The sequence below is a fragment of the Equus przewalskii genome, chromosome 17 (assembly GCF_037783145.1).
Source record: "Equus przewalskii isolate Varuska chromosome 17, EquPr2, whole genome shotgun sequence".
Classification (NCBI taxonomy): Eukaryota; Metazoa; Chordata; class Mammalia; order Perissodactyla; family Equidae; genus Equus; species Equus przewalskii.
The window spans coordinates 56429333-56450024 of record NC_091847.1 but is presented as its reverse complement, the minus strand read 5'-3'; the positions used below and the strand labels follow the sequence as shown (position 1 = coordinate 56450024).

Sequence of the window (20692 nt, the reverse complement as noted above, 5' to 3'; positions counted from 1 at the left end):
AAAGTGGACAGAATCACCACTTACCAGGCATTGCGTGTTGTCTTTATCACCAGTCTGTTTCTTCAGTGTTTTCTATCTTAATTTTTGTGCATTTCCCAGCCTTTGTTTTGTAGCTGTTATTATTTTCAGTCTTAAAGTGAAATCGTTAGAATATCAATGATGCTTCAAATAAGTCCTGAAATTGCTGGATTCTTATCTATGGGTGAAAAATGTAACACTAACCTTATTTGATATCTTTAAAGTTCCTGAGGTACCCAAGAAACCTGTACCAGAGGAGAAAGTGCCAGTACCAGTTCCTAAAAAGGTGGAAGCTCCACCTGCCAAAGGTACATGAACTTACAGTGTCGCAAATTTTTTTATTTCACATCTACATATAAGTGAAAAATTAATTGGTTCAATTCGGTGCTCTTTGGGGATGCAACTCTTTAATATTTCTTTATAGAAAAGAAAAGATTTTATTATTTATTTATTTATTTATTTATTTATTTATTTATTTTAAAGATTGGTACCTGAGCTAACGACTGTTGCCAATCTATTTTTTTTTCTTTCTCCTTTTTCTCCTCAAATCCCCCCAGTACATAGTTGTATATTTTAGTTGTGGGTCCTTCTAGTTGTGGCATGTGGGACGCCACCTCAATGTGGCCTGACGAGTGGTGCCATGTTGGCGCCCAGGATCCAAACCAGCGAAACTCTGGGCTGTGGCAGTGGAGCACGCAAACTTAACCACTCAGCCACGGGGCCGGCCCAAAAAGATTTTATTTTAAAGATAAAATACTTCTTGAAATACCTCGGTCATGTTTTTATTACCTTATCTTAATCTTTTTGAGACTACGCTTAGACTCAAAATTTCATGTTATATAAAATTTTTCTCTAAATCATTTCTTTAAAGTGCCAGAAGTACCCAAGAAACCTGTGCCTGAGAAGAAGGTGCCAGTTCCTGTTCCTAAGAAAGTAGAAGCTCCACCTGCAAAAGGTACATCCATTCATCATTCAAAGCACGTGGGGAAAAACCCTAACATTTATGCATATTGACATACAAATTCCCCCACAACGTAACATTTTAAAAAATTATCTGTCTGTTAGAAATATAAAAGTCGGGGTTTTCGTGATTAGTTTTTCATATCTGTTGCTCTAAGACACATAAAAGAACACATTCTTAAAGGTAAATAATATCTTTAAAGTGCCAGAGGTGCCTAAGAAGATCATCCCAGAAGAAAAGAAACCAACACCTGTTCCGAAAAAAGTGGAAGCTCCACCACCCAAAGGTACATTAATCTGCAGAACCAGGGCAAAAATGAAAACTAACTGGTGTTACACAGCGTCACTAATCATAATTAATGCTTCATGACATTTACCTTGATGACAGTTGATGCTCTATGATCACAGAAGATTTGCTTTTTATGTTGTCTCGTTGTGAATATTGTACATAAAAGTGATGTTTGTATGACTGAATAAATATCTTTAAAGTGCCGAAGAAACGTGAGGCAGTTCCGGTTCCTATAGCTCTGCTTCGAGAAGAGGAAGCTCCATTTGAAGAAGAAATTGCTCCTGAAGAGGAAGTTCCACCTGAGGAAGAGGAAATTCTACCTGAGGAAGAGGAAGTTCCACCTGAGGAAGAGGAAGTTCTACCTGAGGAAGAGGAAGTTCCACCTGAGGAAGAGGAAGTTCCACCTGAGGAAGAGGAAGTCCTACCTGAGGAAGAGGAAGTTCCACCTGAGGAAGAGGAAGTTCCACCTGAGGAAGAGGAAGTTCCTCCAGAGGAGGAAGAATTTGTACCTGAGGAAGAAGAAGTTGTACCTGAGGAAGAAGAAGTTCTTCCAGAAATTAAACCCAAGGTGCCAGTACCTGCACGAGGTATAGCAGCTCTTCTTGGAGTCATCAAAGCTTCTTTTGTGTTAAATTCTGCCTTTCCATCTTTTTGTTCATCTCCAATTTTGTCTATAATGCTTTACTCTCTATGTTGTCCGCCAACTAAATCTTAGAAAACATTCCAGATACATGTGCTGTTATTATTATGTATCTGTCTTGTGCGTCTGTCTATTGTAAATTATCTGAATGTCTTTTCAAATTTCATGATATGAAATGTTATTTAGTCATTTGTGGTCTTATTCTCACTTGTCTTTTTGTTATATATACAAGACTGTGTATGTGATTTTTAATGTCTTAAAAATGAATGTTTTTAAGTGCCTGAAGTGCCAAAGAAACCTGTACCAGAGAAGAAAGTCCCTGTTCCCGCTCCTAAAAAAGTGGAACCGCCACCACCCAAAGGTACACCTCCACAAAGTGAATACACATTCATCCATAGCTTTACCAGAAAAGTTATGGTGGAACTGGGTTTTAGGAAACATTATATTTATAAAATAGATAGTCACCTTTTTACTTATGAAATTGTTCAGAAACACTAATATCCACTTTCCATTGGATGCAAAGCAGTATTCAAGAGCAAAGATGAAAGGAAGTGTTGTCCCGGAACTGCCACACAAGTTCTACCTGATTCCCTATAGTTTTATTAAACATCATCATTTTCATATAGATATTCTGCAAAGGTAAATTATCTACAGAAAAAAGACACCTGAAGAATATGATGAATAAATCTACCTAAATTGTATGCTTCAACCATTTATAAAGTGCGCTTATAACACCAGGATGAAATAGAAAAAAGAAAGATTAATGTATTTATCAAAACAATGAGAAATACCTATATCTTCTGATACATATGTATAAATGGTAGCCCAGCAGGTTTTTATTTTAGCCTTGACTTTGTACCTTGCTGTGTTACCATGAGCAAGTCCTTTAACCAATCTGAGCCTCAAGTTCCTCTTCAGTGAAATGACCTCCCTCCCCACCAGGCTAAATAGTCCTATAGTCAAGGAAATGGTAAAGCTGATCCTTTATTGGATTTCAAGGATTCAGAACTATTTTTAGAGATAATGATTTAATAAATTCCTAGTGAAATTTAAATGGATGAAATAACAGCATCTATTATCTGATAATCAAATAGGTTGCTGATCCCTTACTCTACAAAACCTAATTATATCATAACACTTGGGCTTCCATTCCTATCTTGAGTGACTGTTGCATGTTGGTCTTTCTCTGTGTGTCGACTTCTTATGTTTTCTCTTTTCTGTCCCTCACAACAATTCTTATCATGAAATGATGTCTTTAAAGTGCCTGAGGTTAAGAAGAAAGTAGCAGAGAAGAAAGTGGTCATTCCCAAGAAAGAGGAGGCTCCTCCTGCCACAGGTACTACTATTCCCAAGCAAATTAGACACTGCCATTTCTTTCCATCACCTGTAAACGTCAAAGTGTCCTGTTTCTGTATTTGTTAACACAGCTTATATTATTGCTCTATCCATTGTCTCTGTGTGAAACGGAAACTGCAAAATAAAATAATATCTTTAAAGTGCCTGCAGTGCCTAAGAAACCTGAACCAGTAAAGAAGGTGCCTCCTCCTGGTCTTAAGAAAGCAGTGGCTCCTCCTGCCAAAGGTACATCATCCCAAAACAGAGATGTGTTTGCTGCGCCAATGTTGAACTGTGATGCAACCCACACAGGATGTTCAACATAAATATTGTGTTGTATGGTCTGTCATTTACAGTCGTCATTTGTGACTCTGTTGCACCCATGTTTGTGCTATGTCTGTTTTTCCACTTTGTGTTTGGGTATTTACATCTGTGTATGTTGTTTCTAAAAAATAAAAATACTAAACTCATATATCTTTAAAGAGCCAGAAGTAACTAAGAAACCAGTCCCTGAAGTACCCATTGCTCTTCCTAAAAAAGTAGAGCCTCCAGCAGTAAAAGGTAGACTATCTCTTTAATGGACTCTTAATCTTAAACCACAACCCTCTTTCTTTTTGTCTCATTAACTGAATCCGTGAAATGTCGATGTTTCATCTTGTGCATGTGTGTTCTTATATTTACTCTTGTGTTGAAAAACAGGAAACTTGATCTTTATATACTCTTCTTTGGTTCTTGCATTTTAAGTACCTAAAACAATCAATATCTTTTAAGTTCCTGAGGTACCTAAGAAAGTGGAAGAAAGACCAATCGTTGTCCCTGAAGAAGAGGAAGTTCCACCAGTTGAAGGTAGATGACTTTCTAAGAAAATCGCATTTTCAAAGTCATCATTGTCTAATATTTGAAGGATGTAAATGCACATTTCACTACAGAAAAGGAACATATTCAGACTCTAAAAGAAATTATTTGCCTAATAGAAATTGAGCGGCTCATTGAAACCAAACCTTTCTTACACGCTTAGTCTGTTTGTTGTTTGTTTTATTTTAATGAGAATCTTTGAGGTGAAACTGTATTTGCCATGGAAATTTTTCATCAAATGACTTGGTTGGCAGTTGTGGGATAAACTTACCCAAGAGAAATTCCAGTTAAGCCTGAGCAACTGGTACAGAAAATCTGACTTGTACCCCTGAGTGAATGTTTGACTTCAAACAAGCTCGCCTCCATTAAAAAGAATAATAATAGGGGCTGGCCCCATGGCCGAGTGGTTAAGTTCACGTGCTCCACTGCAGGCGGCCCAGTGTTTCGTTGGTTCAAATCCTGGGCGCGGACATGGCACTGCTCATCAAACCACGCTGAGGCAGCATCCCACATGCCACAACTAGAAGGACCCGCAACTAAGAATATGCAACTATGTACCTGGGGGCTTTGGGAAGAAAAAGGAAAAAAATAAAATCTTTAAAAAAAAAAAAAAGAATAATAATATTTTGAACTAAATTCTTTCTGAGGTCCTTTACAATTCTAAAATTCTGGGAAGAGCCTAACATATTTTGAAGACCCAGTAGATTTTTTTCAAGGACTAATGAATTTTCACATGCATTTGGAAGGCTGAGCTATGAGTTACCTTCACTGATCAGACAACCTTAGTTTTCAGATATATCATTTTAGTCTAATATCAAAAGAATTATAAAAATAATTGACAAAATAATCATCTTTTTAAAGTGTTTGAGGAGCCTGAAGAGCCTATTCCAGAAGAAGAGATCCCAGAAGAACCACCTACCATAGAGGAGGAGGTTGAAGAAGTAGCACCACCTAGAGGTACAGTTGCTTTCATGAGTTGGACATTTAAAATACTTGGTCTTCTAGATCTTTCTTAGAATTTGTCTAAATCTAATATTCATCAGTATATTTTTCTTAGATCATATCCATGATAAATTAAAGATTAATTATGACTGGCACCTGAAGCTTTGTGTCCCTTTTCTCCCCACAAATTTTTCTACTGCATCTGCAATACAATTAAGAATGAGAGATTGCTTTTGTGTTATTGGTACTTTAATTTTTTCTGGCCAGGCCCGATTGTAATATTTTCTCCTAGTTTTCAATTCTTAATTTTTTCTTCCATGTTAAGGTGGGGAGAAAGTCTGTTTCTGTGGTGTTCACTTTTTAGAATAATTCTTAGCCTATTATTCTTGAAGACTATGACAATCTTTTGCATAATTGATGTTATGTTTGCTTATAGGATTTCCAAGTAATATCCTTCTCACCTTTAGAGTCACTACTCCCTATATGTAATTGCCATTTAAGTTGCTAATATTTTTTAAGTAAATCAATGTTTTGTGGGTTTTTTGGTATATGGGTGTTATTCTGTTCGTTGCATGTCATTTTTCAAAATTTCCATAAAATATCTTTTAAGTGCCTGAAGTGGTCAAGAAAGCAGTACCTGAAGCACCTACTCCTGTTCCTAAAAAAGTAGAGGCACCACCAGCTAAAGGTATAGCAAATCCCAATTAATAATATCCTTAAATTCCCATTAATTTTCTTTTTAAAAAACAAAAGTATCTTTCACTGCTTTCTTAGAGTCAATTAAATAGCAAATTTATGAAATTGATTAAGGACAAGTAAAAATATCACATTCCATTTCTTCATCCTTTTTTGGAATGTTTAAGGATGATTGCGTGTGTGTGACTTATTCTGGAAGTTTCTGATTTTAAATAGCTGAGAATTTTAATGTTAATAGTATATCTCTCTATGCCCATGTACATAACAATGGATCCTTCTTCCCCACATTCCATTAATAGATTTTTATTTCATTACATAGAGTTTTCTCATGTAATTATAATAATAATTATGTCTACCGTACTATTTTATAGGGGAAAAATCTGTTCTAATGCTTGGATAATAACTATTTTAAAGAGCTTCATGTCCCTTCTGTAATATTTGGCCTAAGCATTCAAGGTTATTACAAATGTCCACTTCTCATTGCTTCCTAATTAGGTTAATGCTTGAGTAGTGCTCTTAGTAGGTTAGATTCTGCTGTCTCTCTCACCATAGGCATCCTCAGCAAATATAATAGTGTCCTGCAGAACATAATGCCATTGTCAAGGCTTAAGTACTCTATGATGGTAATCATTTCAAATAAGTCTTCATCAAATTAAAAATAGTAAAAGTAGGACCAATATTGGTAATCCCCGCCATTTAAGAAAAAATAGAACAGGACAGGTTTTTTGCAGACATATCTTCTTCTAAGGGTATGGTTAGCACAAATGAGTGATTTGGGAAAATATCTGTATTGCCTATAAAATTGGTGTCCAATAGTACAGGTGACTTCTTAGACTTTGATTATCATAATGTTGATGCTGTTTCTGATGTTGTTATTTCATGTTTGCTATTGCGTATTGTTGGCTAACTGAAATGCCTAATATCTTTAAAGTTCCAAAGAAGGTTCCTGAGGAAAAAGTACCTGTTCCTGTTCAGAAAAAAGAGGCACCTCCAGCCAAAGGTACATTTTCTCTCTTAAACCTGACTTTTCTTTCAATCTTTTTTCATTAAATGTTTTATGTCTGTATGTCTTGAATGTTTTTTATGTCTTTTGTCTATGAAAGCTTGCCCTTGACTGTCCTAAATGTTAAAACTGTATTTTTTAAGTGCCCGAAGTACAAAAGAAAGTCCCAGAAAAGAAAGTCCCAGAAAAGAAAATCCCAGAAAAGAAAGTCCCAGAAAAGAAAGTCCTTGTGCCTAAAAAAGAAGCTGTTCCCCCAGCTAAAGGTATTTTTGGGAAAATATTTGATTTTCATGTTTTGTTGCATGAAAGCCTTTTTTCCAGTTGTCTTTATTTTAAATTTTGAATTTACATCTTCATTTCTTCTGTGTTTAAAAAAGATAAATCTCTTAAAATAGATGCTCTTTCAGGGAGGACTGTCGAAGAAAAAATATCAGTTGCCTTCCACAAAGAGGAAGTAGTTAGAGAAAGAACAGAATTTGAAATAGTAGAAGCGGAAGCAGTTCTTGAGGAAGAAGAGTTCCATGAAGTTGAAGAATATTTTGAAGAAGAAGAGTTCCACGAAGTAGAAGAATTCACCAAAGTGGAAGAGCACAGATTTGAAGAAGTCCACGAGGTTGAAGAGGTCCGTAGGGTAATAGAAGTTTTAGAGGCTGAAGAAGTGGAAGTTTACGAAGAACCCAAAGCTCCACCTAAAGGTATAGGGGAAGTCTACAGATCTCACAAATTGTTAGATCTTGCTCGAACTAACTTTTTTTTAAAAGTGCATTTCATGTTCAGTTTGGAACCCTAAAAACGCCCACTTACTTTCCAAGTTACAATCATGGAATGCTTCAAGCATGAGTTTAAACTATTTGATACAAAGACTGATAGAGAGTAGAGACTAACCACACAGAGTATAATTTTGCAGACAAGATAATAATATTTGGTATCTACTTATCTAAGAAGATCACTCTATGAACTTGTGGATTCTTTTTTAAATCCAACTAAGAACGTTACCTGATTGTTGCAAGTACCAAAATAACTGACCAGTCTCATCAGTTGAGTGAAAAAAAGCTCTTACGTGTTCAGGCAAAATAACTATTGCTTTGTTAACATTTCAGTCAGCTCTTCACAAACTGATAATTACTTATCAAAAGCTTCAACCATTTTATGCTAATTTCATTATAGAAATAACATTAAGGAAGTAAATGAAGTGTTAGTAACAGCACCTGCACTCTAATACTATATTCTGAGGATAAACCATAATGCAGATAAATTCTCTGCAGTCCCACTTCGGATCTTGCACAAATTAATATGTGTGTAACATGAAGGAATTTGTGTGTGTGTTTGTGTGTGCTTAGCATACAGAGTAAATCTATAATATAGATGAAATTGAGCAAAATTAAGTCCTTTTTGGATGTAGGTGTGGTATAAATTCAAAACATATAAATAGGTAAAGCATTTTAGGAGCCCTCATTGGACTAACTTTGATCGTAGTGCTCCATAATACTTCAAGAGTTCATTCTAAACCAACACACTAATATCTTTGAAGGGCCTGAGATATCTGAGAAAGTCGTCCCTCCAAAAAAACCACCCACTAAAGTTGTTCCTCGAAAAGAGCCACCAGCTAAAGGTATTTTATTGGTGCAAAATTACCTACCTAACTTTAAATACAGTAGCACCCTCGATGCTTGACAAGTTTGCATTCTCCTTGATGTTTTCTTCTGTGTTTTCTGTTTTTGGAATTTCTAAAACAAACTAATATCTTTAAAGTGGCTAAGGGTCCAAATAAAGTCCTACCAAAGAAGAAACCCACTGTTGTTACACCTGAGATACCCAAAGCAAGTATCCCCACTAACCAAATAGTGAACCCAGATTTCCGTCTTTACTACTATTTGATTATATAATTACTAACTTGTCTATAGATAAATCCATGTTTACCTGTTAATTACAAATTTTAATAACTTAGTAAATATAAATACATTGTGACTGTTTAATGTCCCTGCTTTATTCATTTTTGTAAATCTCTTGAATTTCACAATAGAAATAAAAAATAATATCTAATAAATAATATATACTTATATCTTTAAAGTCCCTGAAGCTTTAAGAATGTTTACACTGAAGAGAAGGTGCCAATTAGTCCTCCAAAACAAGTAGAAACAGCACCAGCTGAAAGTTTCTTGTTAATTCTTCTTATCAAGCTCTTATGATTCTAACATGGGAAATTTCCCTGGATCTTTGTTGTCATATTTGTTATCAAAATTCAACTTATTTTAATTATTGTAATGTATTGATAAAGTGATGTCTGTATTTTATATTGTGGTTCTGTTCTGTTCTGTGTTTACATTTCTCTTGTGCTCTGCTTGTTAAAAATCTTCATGAATGTTTAAAAGTAAGAGAAATTATTACTACTATCTTTAAAGTGCCTGAAGTGCCCAAGAAAATTGTGGTAGAAGAAAAAGTCCGTGTTCCTGAAGAGCCCAAAGTTCCACCAGCTAAAGGTACCTGCCTTTGCTGATTCACCACTAATATAAAGCCTCCTTTTATTCACTTTATTTGTTTGTATTGATCCTCTTCTTAAGCAATTATTAAACAATGTTGACCTCTCAACTTCTTTTTTAAAATAATTCACTTTGGCAGCTATTGTCAAGTAGCTCTAGAAGCAAATAAACATTTCAGATGATGATAGAAAATGATGCTATATCCAAAGGGCAAAGTGTTTCCAATGTGACAAGTCAAGGACTCATTGACAAGGCCATCTAGAGAGATGCGTTGACTGTGTGTGTAGTTGGCTTATGATTCTGGAATTTTTGACATTCTTCTTGTTAGATGCCCCTTTTTGTCTTGACATTTTATACCCAATTATGAAATTCTTAAAAATAAAACAAACAAATATCTTTAAAGCACCTGAAGCACCCAAGAAAATTGTTCCAGAAGAGAAAGTTCGTGAAGCGGTTCCTAAAAAGCCTGAAGTTCCACCAGCTAAAGGTAGACACTGATACTAATCATAAAATGAAATAACTACGTTTCGTTATTCATGGCTTAATGTGAATATGTGTGATGTTAAATCCTTGTATTTTGTTTCTTTATATTCTTAATATCTTATATTTGTTATTTATAATAATTAATATACTAATATCTTTAAAGTTCCTGAGGTACCTAAGAAAAGTATTCAAGAAGAAAAATCAGCTATAGTTTTTTCTGAAGACCTGACGACATACAGTGAGTGTAGAAAAATTGGTAGTTCTCGTTGGCTTCATTTGTGTTTGTCTTCGTGCCTTTTTAAAGTAAATATACTAATATCTTGTAAAAGCCTAAGCTGCCAAAAATATTTGGCTAAAATGAAATAATTTTGAATGGCTATTGGCCTCACAAAAGGTATATTTCCTCACCAATTTAAAAAATAAATAGTTCTTTTCTTATAACATTGCCTGATTTTCGAAAAGTCATTTGTCTTGTTGAATTTGTCATTGCCATGTCTTGTTAACCGTGCAAATGTCTTCTGCTTTGAAGCAATTTATTTTCTTAGACTATTAAGTAACTTACTTTAACTTCGTAATTATATTTTAATTGGATTTTGTAGAATCAAAATACTCCACCATTATTATTTTTTTACTCTCCATAACAATCACTGGAAACATTGGGGCAATGCTCTTCGAATGACCATGGATTTACAAGGCCATTAGAACCTCAAAAGTGTTTTCAAGCCTTTTTTTTTTTTTTTTTTGGCTTTAATGTGAAACTATGATTAAATAATCTCAGGAGTAAAATAATCTGAATAATAAAATATTCTGAATAGAATACTGTTCAATAATCTGAATAGTAAAAATGACAGTAGTTGAGATTCTCTTCCACATATTTTAATCTAAAAAATTCTCTGTTTAAACCCAATTTTTTGGTCACCCTGTAATACTAGGTTGAGATAAAAATATATGATGAGGGGCTGGCCCTGTGTCATAGTGGTTAACTTCGGCACACTCTCTGTGGCAGCCCAGGTTCATGGGTTTGGATCCCAGGCATGAACCTACACCACTCAACAGCCATGCTGTGGCAGCCACCCACAAATAAAGTAGAGGAAGACTGGCACAAATGTTAGCTCAGGGCTAATCTTCTTCAAGCAAAACAAAGAGGAAGATTGGCAACAGATGTTAGCTCAGAGCTAATCTTCCTCAGCAAAAATAAATAAATAAATGTATATATAGTGACTCCCTCCTTTGAATAATCTTTCTATACTTGAACTTGGTTATTATTATCAGACAGTCTTCCTTTCTAAAAGCTGGAGAAATCTTTATTTTCTTCATTTGCCTTATTTTCCAAATATTTAATCATTTTTCTTTTTCTTTTCTACTTCCAATTCCTAAATGGTTTCACATTCATATTAAACTATGAAGCCATAAACTATATTTGGTTTGAAAATATATATAATTAGGTTCCTGGAAAAGGAAAGGATTTACATGAATTTCCCATAGGTCAAATTATAGGAGAATTCTTGATGTGCAACTCAACATCAACCCTGTTCTTTGTGAACAAATCCATAAAAACTAAAAGCAATAGGACAGTCTTACCAGTAACTTTCAGTGGACAAAGTAGAAGAATCATATAGTCCCTGGCCAATGAATTTCTCCATTCTATCATCATGATCATCAAGAAATGCTGAGAGTCCTATGTCATAAAACTGGGAATGAGGCTTTTTCCTAGCCAAGGTGTCATTGCCACTAGTTTGTGTCTATGCACTACTGGTAATTTGAGTGATAAATGTGTATTATGTATTATGTTTGTCTTAATACTATTCTTCATCCACCTTGAAATGCCCCTAATTGTGCAAATACTAATATCTTTAAAGTTTATGAAGTAACTGAAGAATTGGCCCCAGAAGAAGAAGTACTTGTGACTCATCTTCAAAAGACAAAAATCAAACTAACAAAAGGTATAGAACACCAATGATGCAGTCTGAAGACAATTTATTTTTGGCTCATTTTAAAAGCTCAATACTTTCCTTCACCATTTATAAATATAACTATACTCATATCTTTTAAGTGCCTGAGCCACCCAAGAAGGTTGTTCCAGAGGACGAAACATATGTGACTGTTCCTAAAAAGAGAGAAACACCAGCAGCTAAAGGTACAGTCCCACAACATCACACTTGGATGAATATCTTTGGCTTCAAGACTCAAAAATTGCATGCTATATAATTTACTGTCTTTACAATTTCTAAGTGTAAACTTACTGATATCTTTAAAGAGCCTGATACAACTAGAGAAGTGTTTCCAGAGGTGGAGTTACCAGAGGCTGTTACCAAAATTCCAGAGCACCCTCCAACTGAAGGTATAATTCTTAGTTATGAAAATCTCAATAAGATAATCTTTCTTCTTCAGTCTGCAAAATATATTTAGTGTTTTGTGTAGATTCTCACACCCTCTAATGCTAAAATACTAATATCTTTAGAGCACTTAATATGCCCAAGACAAGGAACTATCTATGACTTGCCCCCAAAAAGTCAAGTCCCACTCATACAATATACCAAGATAAACTATTAGAACAAAAATAAACTTTCTAATTTAAAGTTACAATAGCTGTTAATATACCTAACTTTCTTTGCAAGTCAGGTCTTCATGCCTTTACCTTTTCTCGATTAAAAAATACTAATATCTTTAAAGAATTGGAAGTCTTCATAGAAGGTGTTCCAGAGAGACAAGCTCCTGTTGCTAGAAGAAAGACGCCACCACCAAAAGGTACAAGCCAGAAGAAAGTCAACTTTCTTATCTCATGATTGTAGTTGTACTTAACACATGTAAAAATACTAATATCTTTAAAGCTCCGGGTGCTATCAAAGAAGTCATTTCAGAGAAGTGGGTCTGCCAGAGCAGCAGCTCAGCTGGGTATATAAATGTCCCCATGAGTCATTCAAGAGAAAATAGAGGGAAAAAAAATCTTTAACTTATACACATGGAAGCTGCTTGGGCTATAAGTTTATGCCTGAGGCCTCCAGGGAAAATGTAAATACATATAACGTGCAGATGTGACTGAGATGGATTCTTCAATAGGAAATAGTTATTACTGTTTGCTTAAAAAGTAAAAATCAGACTAGCTAGAAAAAAATGTACATGAGACCACTTGTAGCATTTATATCCCTGAAACTAGATTGAACTGGCTCAACATTCCCTCCCCCTTTAAAGCAGAAATCAGTGTCATCGAATGACAGAGGTGCTTGGCTGTAGCCTATAAATCCGTAATTCATCCCGCCATGGGGATGAAATTCCAGGATAAAATATAGCTACCTGTTGGAATTGCTTTTCTATTAAAATAAACTTATGTCTAAAAACAAGCCATATAAATTTGAAAGAACTGATTTCCCATAAGACTTAAACATCATAGAAATATTTTCGGAAAACTATGACTTAAAGAAAATAAATTTAAGTTCAATATGGAGCTGTTCCATCTATAATATCATCTCCCTGGGAACCTTCTAAAAGCAAGGCAGTTAAAACCAAAACCAGTTAAGTTCGAATTCTGCCCTCAATACTTATTTGCTTCTCTTGTTGTCTTTTATTTTTAAAGAGTCCAACATTTTTCCACTTTGAATATTTTTAGATGAATCAAAAGATGAGAAAGTTTTAAAACATCCAGAATAACAATTTATTCACAATACCCATGATAGTCTGTAATTTAAAGAATATCTAACACTTTGACATTGTTTTCTCAGTCTAGAACCTTTTAGTTGTTTTCCTCTCTCCTATACTTGAAAAGTGCCTAAGGTAAGGGTACAAGATAAAGCCAACCCGGATAAGAAAGGAGCTGTTTTGTTTTCCCTAAGCTAATAGCAAAAGTACATCGTTAATTATAAAAAAAAATTTTTCACTTAAAAATTTTTCCATGATCTAATTTTCTATACATCTACCATTCCAAGAAATGAAATTATTAATATTGATAGTGCCTGGGGGCTGGCTCCTTGGCCAAGTGGCTAAGTTCGCGTGCTCTGCTTCGGCGGCCCACGGTTTCGTTGGTTCGGATCCTGGGCGCGGACATGGCACCACTCCTCAGGTCACGTTGAGGTGGCGTCCCACATGCCACAACTACGAGTCACAACTAAGATATATAACTATGTACTGGGGGGATTTGGGGAGAAAAAGCAGAACAGAAAAAAGAAAATTGGCAACAGTTGTTAGTTCAGGTGCCAATCTTAAAAAAAATATATATTGATAGTGCCTGAGGTGACTAAAAAAACAGCTCCTAATAATCAAGTATTCATATTGTTCCCCAAGAATCAGATTCAGGGAGCAGGGAGGTCTCCCAGTCTGGGGTATTCCTGTAGGTAGCGTTATGACTAAAACTCACCTCAAGAAGTTGTCCCTGTAAAGGAAATGCCCATGGCTGCTCCCCTGAAATTGAAACACCCTCCACTAAAGGGACCATTTATTCTATCATTCCTTCCTTCATAAATGTCTATTATATGCATGGTACCAGGGAGCTGGGGAATAATAAACAAAGACAAATAAGATTTGGTTCCTTTCCTCAAGACTTTATACCTTTTCCAATTCTTGAAGGAAGCACCCTTGTAGCCACAAAAATCACTTTGGTTCAAAGTGATTAATGTCTCCACTAATCCTTTCACGTCTAAGTGTAATACTAATATCTTCAAAGTACCAGAAGCTGTGACAGAAGTTGCTCCTGAAGTGACAGTACCTGAGGATGTTCCTGAAGAGCCAGAACGTCTGCCTGTGAAAGGTACATGTCACCTCTGAATAGATATTGAAGAAAAAAACTACCCTCTGCTCTTAAAACTATGTTTTCTAATGTTCTTCGTAACTCTTAAATGTAAACATACTAATATCTTTAAAGCATCTGAAGCTCCACGAGAAGCTCCCTCTCAAAAGAAAATATTTGTGGCTGTCCCTATCAAAACAGAAAACCCCTGTATTAAAAGCATTCATTCAACAACTATTTAGTAGGGAGGGTCCCAGGGACTCTGCTGGGTGCTGGAGAAGGGTGAGCACCTCTTCTCAAGGATCCTACTTAACCCCGTTCGACTTAGTCGACTGCTGGGGCAAGGGGAGAATGGACAGAAAAGAGACTTCTAGAAAACTATATTTGCTAACTTATTGTGGTTACTGTTTTCATTAGTCGTTTTAACTCTTACATGTGAAATACTAATATCTTTAAAGTGCCTGAATCTCCTCAAGAAGCTGTTCCTGCAAAAAGAGTTCCTTCCAAAAAGAGAGAACCTCCATCAGTTAAAGGTACAAGTTACCATGCCCTCAAGTTCAAGAAGAAATAGCTCTTTCAGTCTTGAAAATATTTTACTGTTCCTAGTGATCTTCATAACACTAAATGGAAATACTAATCTCTTAAAGTACCCGAAGCTCCCCAAGAAATTGTCCCTGAAAAGAAAACATACGTGGTTCCTCACAAAAAGCCTGAAGTCTTTCATGATGAAGGTATATCTTGCTGGAAGCTTAGAGGTTTGGGAAAATGTCTTGTCCTGTATAAGTGTGTTACCTGTTTGTACTGATTCTTGTAACTCCTAAATGTAAAAATATTAATATCTTTAAAGTGCCTGAAGTTCCCAAAGAAGTTGTCTTGGAAAAGAAAGTGCATCTTCCCCAAAAACCTGAAGTTGTACCTGTCAAAGGTACATTTCTAACCATCCCTTCAAGCTGGGATAGGGAGGGTGCTAGAAAGAACCACCTTGCTAGCCTTGAACGTTCTTTTTGGTGTGTAAATGTGATTCTTGTCTGTGTTGATCCTTGTGACTCAAATGTAAATTTACTAATATCTTCAAAGTGCTGGAAGCTCCCAAAGAGGTGGTCCCTGAAAAGAAAGTGCCTGTGAGGCCTCCTAAAAAGCCAGAAGTTCCACCTGTTACAGGTACTTGTCACGGATCTTAGGTTGGAGAAGATAGAACTCATCTGCTCTTGAAAATATTTTGTTCCACTGGTCTTCATATCTCCTACATGTAATTTTACTAATATCTTTTAAGTGCCCGAGGCTCCCAAGGAAGTTGTCCCTGAAAAGAAAGTGCCTATGGCACCGCCTAAAAAAACAGAAGTCCCACCTGTTACAGGTATTTGTCACTGGTCTTAGGCTTAAAAAGATGTAACTCTTCTGCTCTTGAAAGTATTTTGTTCCAGTGGTCTCATCACTCCTAAATGCAATTTTACTAATATCTTTTAAGTGCCCGAGGCTCCCGAGGAAGTTGTCCCTGAAAAGAAAGTGCATGTGCCACCTCCTAAAAAGCGGGAAGTCCCACCTGTTACAGGTATTTGTCATGGACCTTAGGCTTAAAAAGACATAAGTCTTCTGCTCTCGAAAATATTTTGTTCCAGTGGTCTTCATAACTCTCAATGTAATTTTACTAATATCTTTTAAGTGCCTGAGGTTCCCAAGGAAGTTGTCCCTGAAAAGAAAGTGCCTGTGCCACCTCCTAAAAAACCAGAAGTCCCACCTGTGAAAGGTATTTGTCACTGGTCTTTAGGCCTAAAAAGACGTAACTCTTCTGCTCTTGAAAATATTTTGTTCCAGTGGTCTTCATAACTTCTACATGTAATTTTACTAATATCTTTTAAGTGCCCGAGGAAGAAGTTGTCCCTGAAAAGAAAGTGCATGTGCCACCTCCTAAAAAGCCGGAAGTCCCACCTGTTAAAGGTATTGGTCATGATCCTTAGACTTAAAAAGACATAAGTCTTCTGCTCTTGAAAATATTTTGTTCCAGTGGTCTCATAATTCTAAATGTAATTTTACTAATATCTTTTAAGTGCCTGAGGCTCCCAAGGAAGTTGTTCCTGAAAAGAAAGTGCCTGCGCCACCTCCTAAAAAGCCGGAAGTCCCACCTGTTAAAGGTATTTGTCACTGACTTCAGACTTAAGAAGAGGTAACTCATCTGCTCTTGAAAATATTGTATTCTAATGGTCTCATAACTCCTAAATGTAATTTTACTAATATCTTTTAAGTGCCCGAGGCTCCCAAGGAAGTTGTTCCTGAAAAGAAAGTGCCTGCGGCACCTCCTAAAAAGCCGGAAGTCCCACCAGCCAAAGGTAGTCACCCCCATGTCGCTGTGTTTGATACTGTCTGTTTGTCTTTGGTCAACCTAATCATGAAAATACTAATGTCTTTAAAGTGCCTGAGGTGCCAAAGGCAGCTGTCCCAGAAAAGAAAGTGCCTGAAGCTATTCCTCCCAAACCGGAAAGTCCTCCCCCTGAAGGTAATGTCAAAGCTATATATACCAGGGAGAAAAACACCCGCTATTTTATCTAGAAAATTACATATGTAAATCCTACTACATAAAGATGATATCATTCTAAAGAAAAAAACAGTCAGCAGTTATCCAAAATATCTTGGTGCATGATTGCATGGTATAGTCATCAACTATTTTCACCTTTTCTAAACACAAATTACCAATATCTTTGAAGTGCCCGAGGTGCCGCCAAAGGAAGTCATCCCTGAAAAGAAAGTGCCTGTGGCTCCTCCTAAGAAGCCAGAACCTCCACCTGCTAAAGGTATTTATCCTTCCGTGGTGTTTGTCACCTGTTTCAGAGGGGTGGGAAAAGTGTGTATAGAAGATCCAGCAGTCTCACAAATTTTATTTGCTTGGGTAAATGTGTTGTCAATATTCCCCCTTTATAGTTTCTAACTAAAATACACTAATATCTTCGAAGTTCCTGAAGCTTCTAAAGAAATTGTAGCTGAAAAGAAAGTGTCTTTGGCTGTGCCCAAAACGCCAGAGGCCCCACCTGCTAAATGTATTTATTCCCACTGCTCTGTTAAGAAGAAAAATATTATCTTGTACTATTCACAATCATGGTAACATAACGCCTTCACTATTCATAAGTTCTAAAAATACTAATATCTTTCAAGTACCTGAAGCTGCTCAAGAAGTTGTCTCAAAAAGGATAATTCCCACGACTCCACCCAAAAAACCAGAAGCCCCACCTGTCACAGGTACTTGTTAGCCCTGACCTCATTTTGCAGAAGAAATATCTCTTCCATTCTTGAGAATAATTTCAGTCCATTGCTCTTCATTAACCTAACTGTAAAACTACTAATATCTTTCAAGTGCCTGAGGCTCCCCAAGAAGTTGTTCCAGAAAAGAAAGTTCCCAAGGCACCACCCAAAAAACCAGAAGCCCTACCTGTCCCAGGTACATTTTAGCCCTAAACTCATTTTCCAGAAGAATCATCTCTTCTGCTATTGAAAACAGTTTAGACCATTGCTCTTCATTAACCTAACTGTAAAACTACTAATATCTTTCAAGTGCCTGAAGTTCCTCAAGAAGTTGTTCCAGAAAAGAAAGTTCCCAAGGCACCACCCAAAAAGCCAGAATCCCCACCAGTGTCAGGTATTTTTCACCCCAGCCCTTATTCTACAGAAGAAATACCTCTTCTTCTCTTGGAAATATTGCTGGTCCATTGATCTCATTAACCCAAGTGTAAAACTACTAATATCTTTTAAGTGCCTGAAGTTCCACAAGAAATTATCCCTGAAAGGAAAGCACCAGTGGCACCTCCTAAAAAGCCTGAAGTCCCACCTGTTACAGGTACTTGTCACTGGCCTTAGGCTTAAAAAGATGTAACTCTAATGCTCTTGAAAGCATTTTGTTCTACTGATCTCATTACTCCTAAATGTAATTTTACTCATATCTTTTAAGTGCTTGAGGCTCCTGAGGAAGTTGTCCCTGAAAAGAAAGTGCCTGTGGCACCTCCTAAAAAGCCAGAAGTCCCACCTGTTACAGGTATTTGTCACTGGTCTTAGGCTTAAAAAGATGTAACTCTTCTGCTCTTGAAAATATTTTGTTCCAGCTGTCTCATCACTCCTAAATGTAATTTTACTAATATCTTTTAAGTGCCTGAGGCTCCCCAAGAAGTCATCCCAGAAAAGAAGGTTCCCAAGTTTCCACCCAAAAGACCAGAAGCCCCACCTGTCACAGGTACTTGTTAGCTCTGACCTCATTTTGCAGAAGAAATATCTCTTCCATTCTTGAGAATAATTTCAGTCCATTGCTCTTCATTAACCTAACTGTAAAACTACTAATATCTTTCAAGTGCCTGAGGCTCCCCAAGAAGTTGTTCCAGAAAAGAAAGTTCCCAAGGCACCACCCAAAAAGCCAGAAGCCCTACCTGTCCCAGGTACATTTTAGCCCTAAACTCATTTTCCAGAAGAATCATCTCTTCTGCTATTGAAAACAGTTTAGACCATTGCTCTTCATTAACCTAACTGTAAAACTACTAATATCTTTCAAGTGCCTGAAGTTCCTCAAGAAGTTGTTCCAGAAAAGAAAGTTCCCAAGGCACCACCCAAAAAGCCAGAATCCCCACCAGTGTCAGGTATTTTTCACCCCAGCCCTTATTCTACAGAAGAAATACCTCTTCTTCTCTTGGAAATATTGCTGGTCCACCGATCTCATTAATCTAAGTGTAAAACTACTAATATCTTTTAAGTGCCTGAAGTTCCTCAAGAAATTGTCCCTGAGAAGAAAGCACCAGCGGCACCCCCTAAAAAGCCTGAAGTCCCACCTGTTACAGGTACTTATCACTCACCTTAAACTTAAGGAGGTAACTCTTCCGCTCTTAAAAGTATTTTGTTCTAGAAGTCTCATAACCACTAACTTTAATTTTACTAATATCTTTTAAGTGCCTGAAGCTCCTAAAGAAGTTGTTCCTGAAAAGAAAGTACCTGTGCCACGTCCTAAAAAGCCAGAAGTTCCACCTGTCACAGGTACTTATCACTCACCTTAGACTTAAAAAGACCTAACTCTTCTGCTCTTGAAAATATTTTGTCCTATTGGTCCCATAACTTCTACATGTAATTTTACTAATATCTTTTAAGTGCCCGAAGCTCCTAAGGAAGTTGTTCCTGAAAAGAAAGTGTCTGTGGCACCTCCTAAAAAGCCAGAAGTCCCACCTGTTACAGGTATTTGTCACTAGTCTTTGCCTTAAAAAGATGTAACTCTTCTGCTCTTGAATGCATTTTGTTCCAGCGGTCTCATCACTCCTAAATGTAATTTTACTAATATCTTTTAAGTGCCTGAAGCTCCCAAAGAAGTTGTCCCTGAAAAGAAAGTGCCTGTGCCACCTCCTAAAGAGCCAGAAGTCCCACCTGTTAAAGGTATTTGTCACTGGTCTTAGACTTAAGAAGACGTAACTCTTCTGTTCTTGAAAATATTTTGTTCTAGTGGTCCCATAACTCTCAATGTAATTTTACTAATATCTTTTAAGTGCCCGAGCCTCCCAAGAAAGTTGTTCCTGAAAAGAAAGTACCTGTGGCGCCTCCTAAAGAGCCAGAAGTCCCACCTGTTACAGGTATTTGCCACCGATCTTAGGTTAAAAAGACATAACTCTTCTGCTGTTAAAAACATTTTGTTCTAGTGGTCTCAAAACTACTAAATGTAATTTTACCAATGTCTTTTAAGTGCCTGAAGCTCCCAAAGAAGAAATCATCCCTGAAAAGAAAGTGCCTGTGCCACCTCCTAAAAAGCCAGAAGTCCCACCTGTTAAAGGTATTGGTCACTGACCTTAAACTTAAGAAGACATAAGTTTTCTGCTCTTGAAAATATGTTGTTCCAGTGGTCTCTAAACTACTAAATACAATTTTACTAATATCTTTTAAGTGCCCGAGGCTCCCAAGGAAGTTGTCCCTGAAAAGAAAGTGCATGTGCCACCTCCTAAAAAGCCGGAAGTCCCACCTGTTAAAGGTACTGGTCACTGACCTTAGGCTTAAAAAGATATAAGTCTTCTGCTCTTGAAAATATTTTGTTCCAGTGGTCCCATAACTCTCAATGTAATTTTACTAATATCTTTTAAGTGCCTGAGGCTCCCAAGGAAGTTGTTCCTGAAAAGAAAGTGCCTGCGCCACCTCCTAAAAAGCCGGAAGTCCCACCTGTTAAAGGTATTTGTCACTGGTCTTAGGCTTAAAAAGACATAACTCTCCGACTCTTGAAAATATTTTGTTCTAGTGGTCTCATAATTCTAAATGTAATTTTGCT

At 36.6% G+C, this 20692-nt stretch overlaps 1 protein-coding gene across 1 annotated transcript in view; it reads left to right on the top strand.

The window, feature by feature from the left end:
* The window catches only part of TTN (titin), a 269108-nt gene that overhangs the window by 124487 nt on the left and 123929 nt on the right, over positions 1 to 20692 (top strand). Inside the window, exons 141-190 of the mRNA XM_070580292.1 lie at positions 243 to 326; positions 890 to 973; positions 1182 to 1265; positions 1468 to 1854; positions 2185 to 2268; positions 3169 to 3243; positions 3405 to 3488; positions 3726 to 3803; positions 4014 to 4088; positions 4959 to 5054; positions 5650 to 5727; positions 6667 to 6735; positions 6882 to 7001; positions 7146 to 7433; positions 8270 to 8350; positions 9141 to 9218; positions 9622 to 9705; positions 9865 to 9939; positions 11561 to 11644; positions 11755 to 11838; positions 11959 to 12042; positions 12375 to 12449; positions 14359 to 14442; positions 14880 to 14954; positions 15069 to 15152; positions 15269 to 15346; positions 15499 to 15582; positions 15695 to 15778; positions 15890 to 15973; positions 16085 to 16168; positions 16282 to 16359; positions 16470 to 16553; positions 16665 to 16748; positions 16832 to 16915; positions 17124 to 17210; positions 17768 to 17851; positions 17966 to 18049; positions 18164 to 18247; positions 18359 to 18442; positions 18554 to 18637; positions 18753 to 18836; positions 18951 to 19034; positions 19149 to 19232; positions 19342 to 19425; positions 19537 to 19620; positions 19732 to 19815; positions 19926 to 20009; positions 20120 to 20206; positions 20318 to 20401; positions 20512 to 20595. Of these exons, the coding sequence (XP_070436393.1) occupies positions 243 to 326; positions 890 to 973; positions 1182 to 1265; positions 1468 to 1854; positions 2185 to 2268; positions 3169 to 3243; positions 3405 to 3488; positions 3726 to 3803; positions 4014 to 4088; positions 4959 to 5054; positions 5650 to 5727; positions 6667 to 6735; positions 6882 to 7001; positions 7146 to 7433; positions 8270 to 8350; positions 9141 to 9218; positions 9622 to 9705; positions 9865 to 9939; positions 11561 to 11644; positions 11755 to 11838; positions 11959 to 12042; positions 12375 to 12449; positions 14359 to 14442; positions 14880 to 14954; positions 15069 to 15152; positions 15269 to 15346; positions 15499 to 15582; positions 15695 to 15778; positions 15890 to 15973; positions 16085 to 16168; positions 16282 to 16359; positions 16470 to 16553; positions 16665 to 16748; positions 16832 to 16915; positions 17124 to 17210; positions 17768 to 17851; positions 17966 to 18049; positions 18164 to 18247; positions 18359 to 18442; positions 18554 to 18637; positions 18753 to 18836; positions 18951 to 19034; positions 19149 to 19232; positions 19342 to 19425; positions 19537 to 19620; positions 19732 to 19815; positions 19926 to 20009; positions 20120 to 20206; positions 20318 to 20401; positions 20512 to 20595 (4668 nt within the window). The remainder of the gene's footprint in view (positions 1 to 242; positions 327 to 889; positions 974 to 1181; positions 1266 to 1467; positions 1855 to 2184; positions 2269 to 3168; positions 3244 to 3404; positions 3489 to 3725; positions 3804 to 4013; positions 4089 to 4958; positions 5055 to 5649; positions 5728 to 6666; positions 6736 to 6881; positions 7002 to 7145; positions 7434 to 8269; positions 8351 to 9140; positions 9219 to 9621; positions 9706 to 9864; positions 9940 to 11560; positions 11645 to 11754; positions 11839 to 11958; positions 12043 to 12374; positions 12450 to 14358; positions 14443 to 14879; positions 14955 to 15068; positions 15153 to 15268; positions 15347 to 15498; positions 15583 to 15694; positions 15779 to 15889; positions 15974 to 16084; positions 16169 to 16281; positions 16360 to 16469; positions 16554 to 16664; positions 16749 to 16831; positions 16916 to 17123; positions 17211 to 17767; positions 17852 to 17965; positions 18050 to 18163; positions 18248 to 18358; positions 18443 to 18553; positions 18638 to 18752; positions 18837 to 18950; positions 19035 to 19148; positions 19233 to 19341; positions 19426 to 19536; positions 19621 to 19731; positions 19816 to 19925; positions 20010 to 20119; positions 20207 to 20317; positions 20402 to 20511; positions 20596 to 20692) is intronic.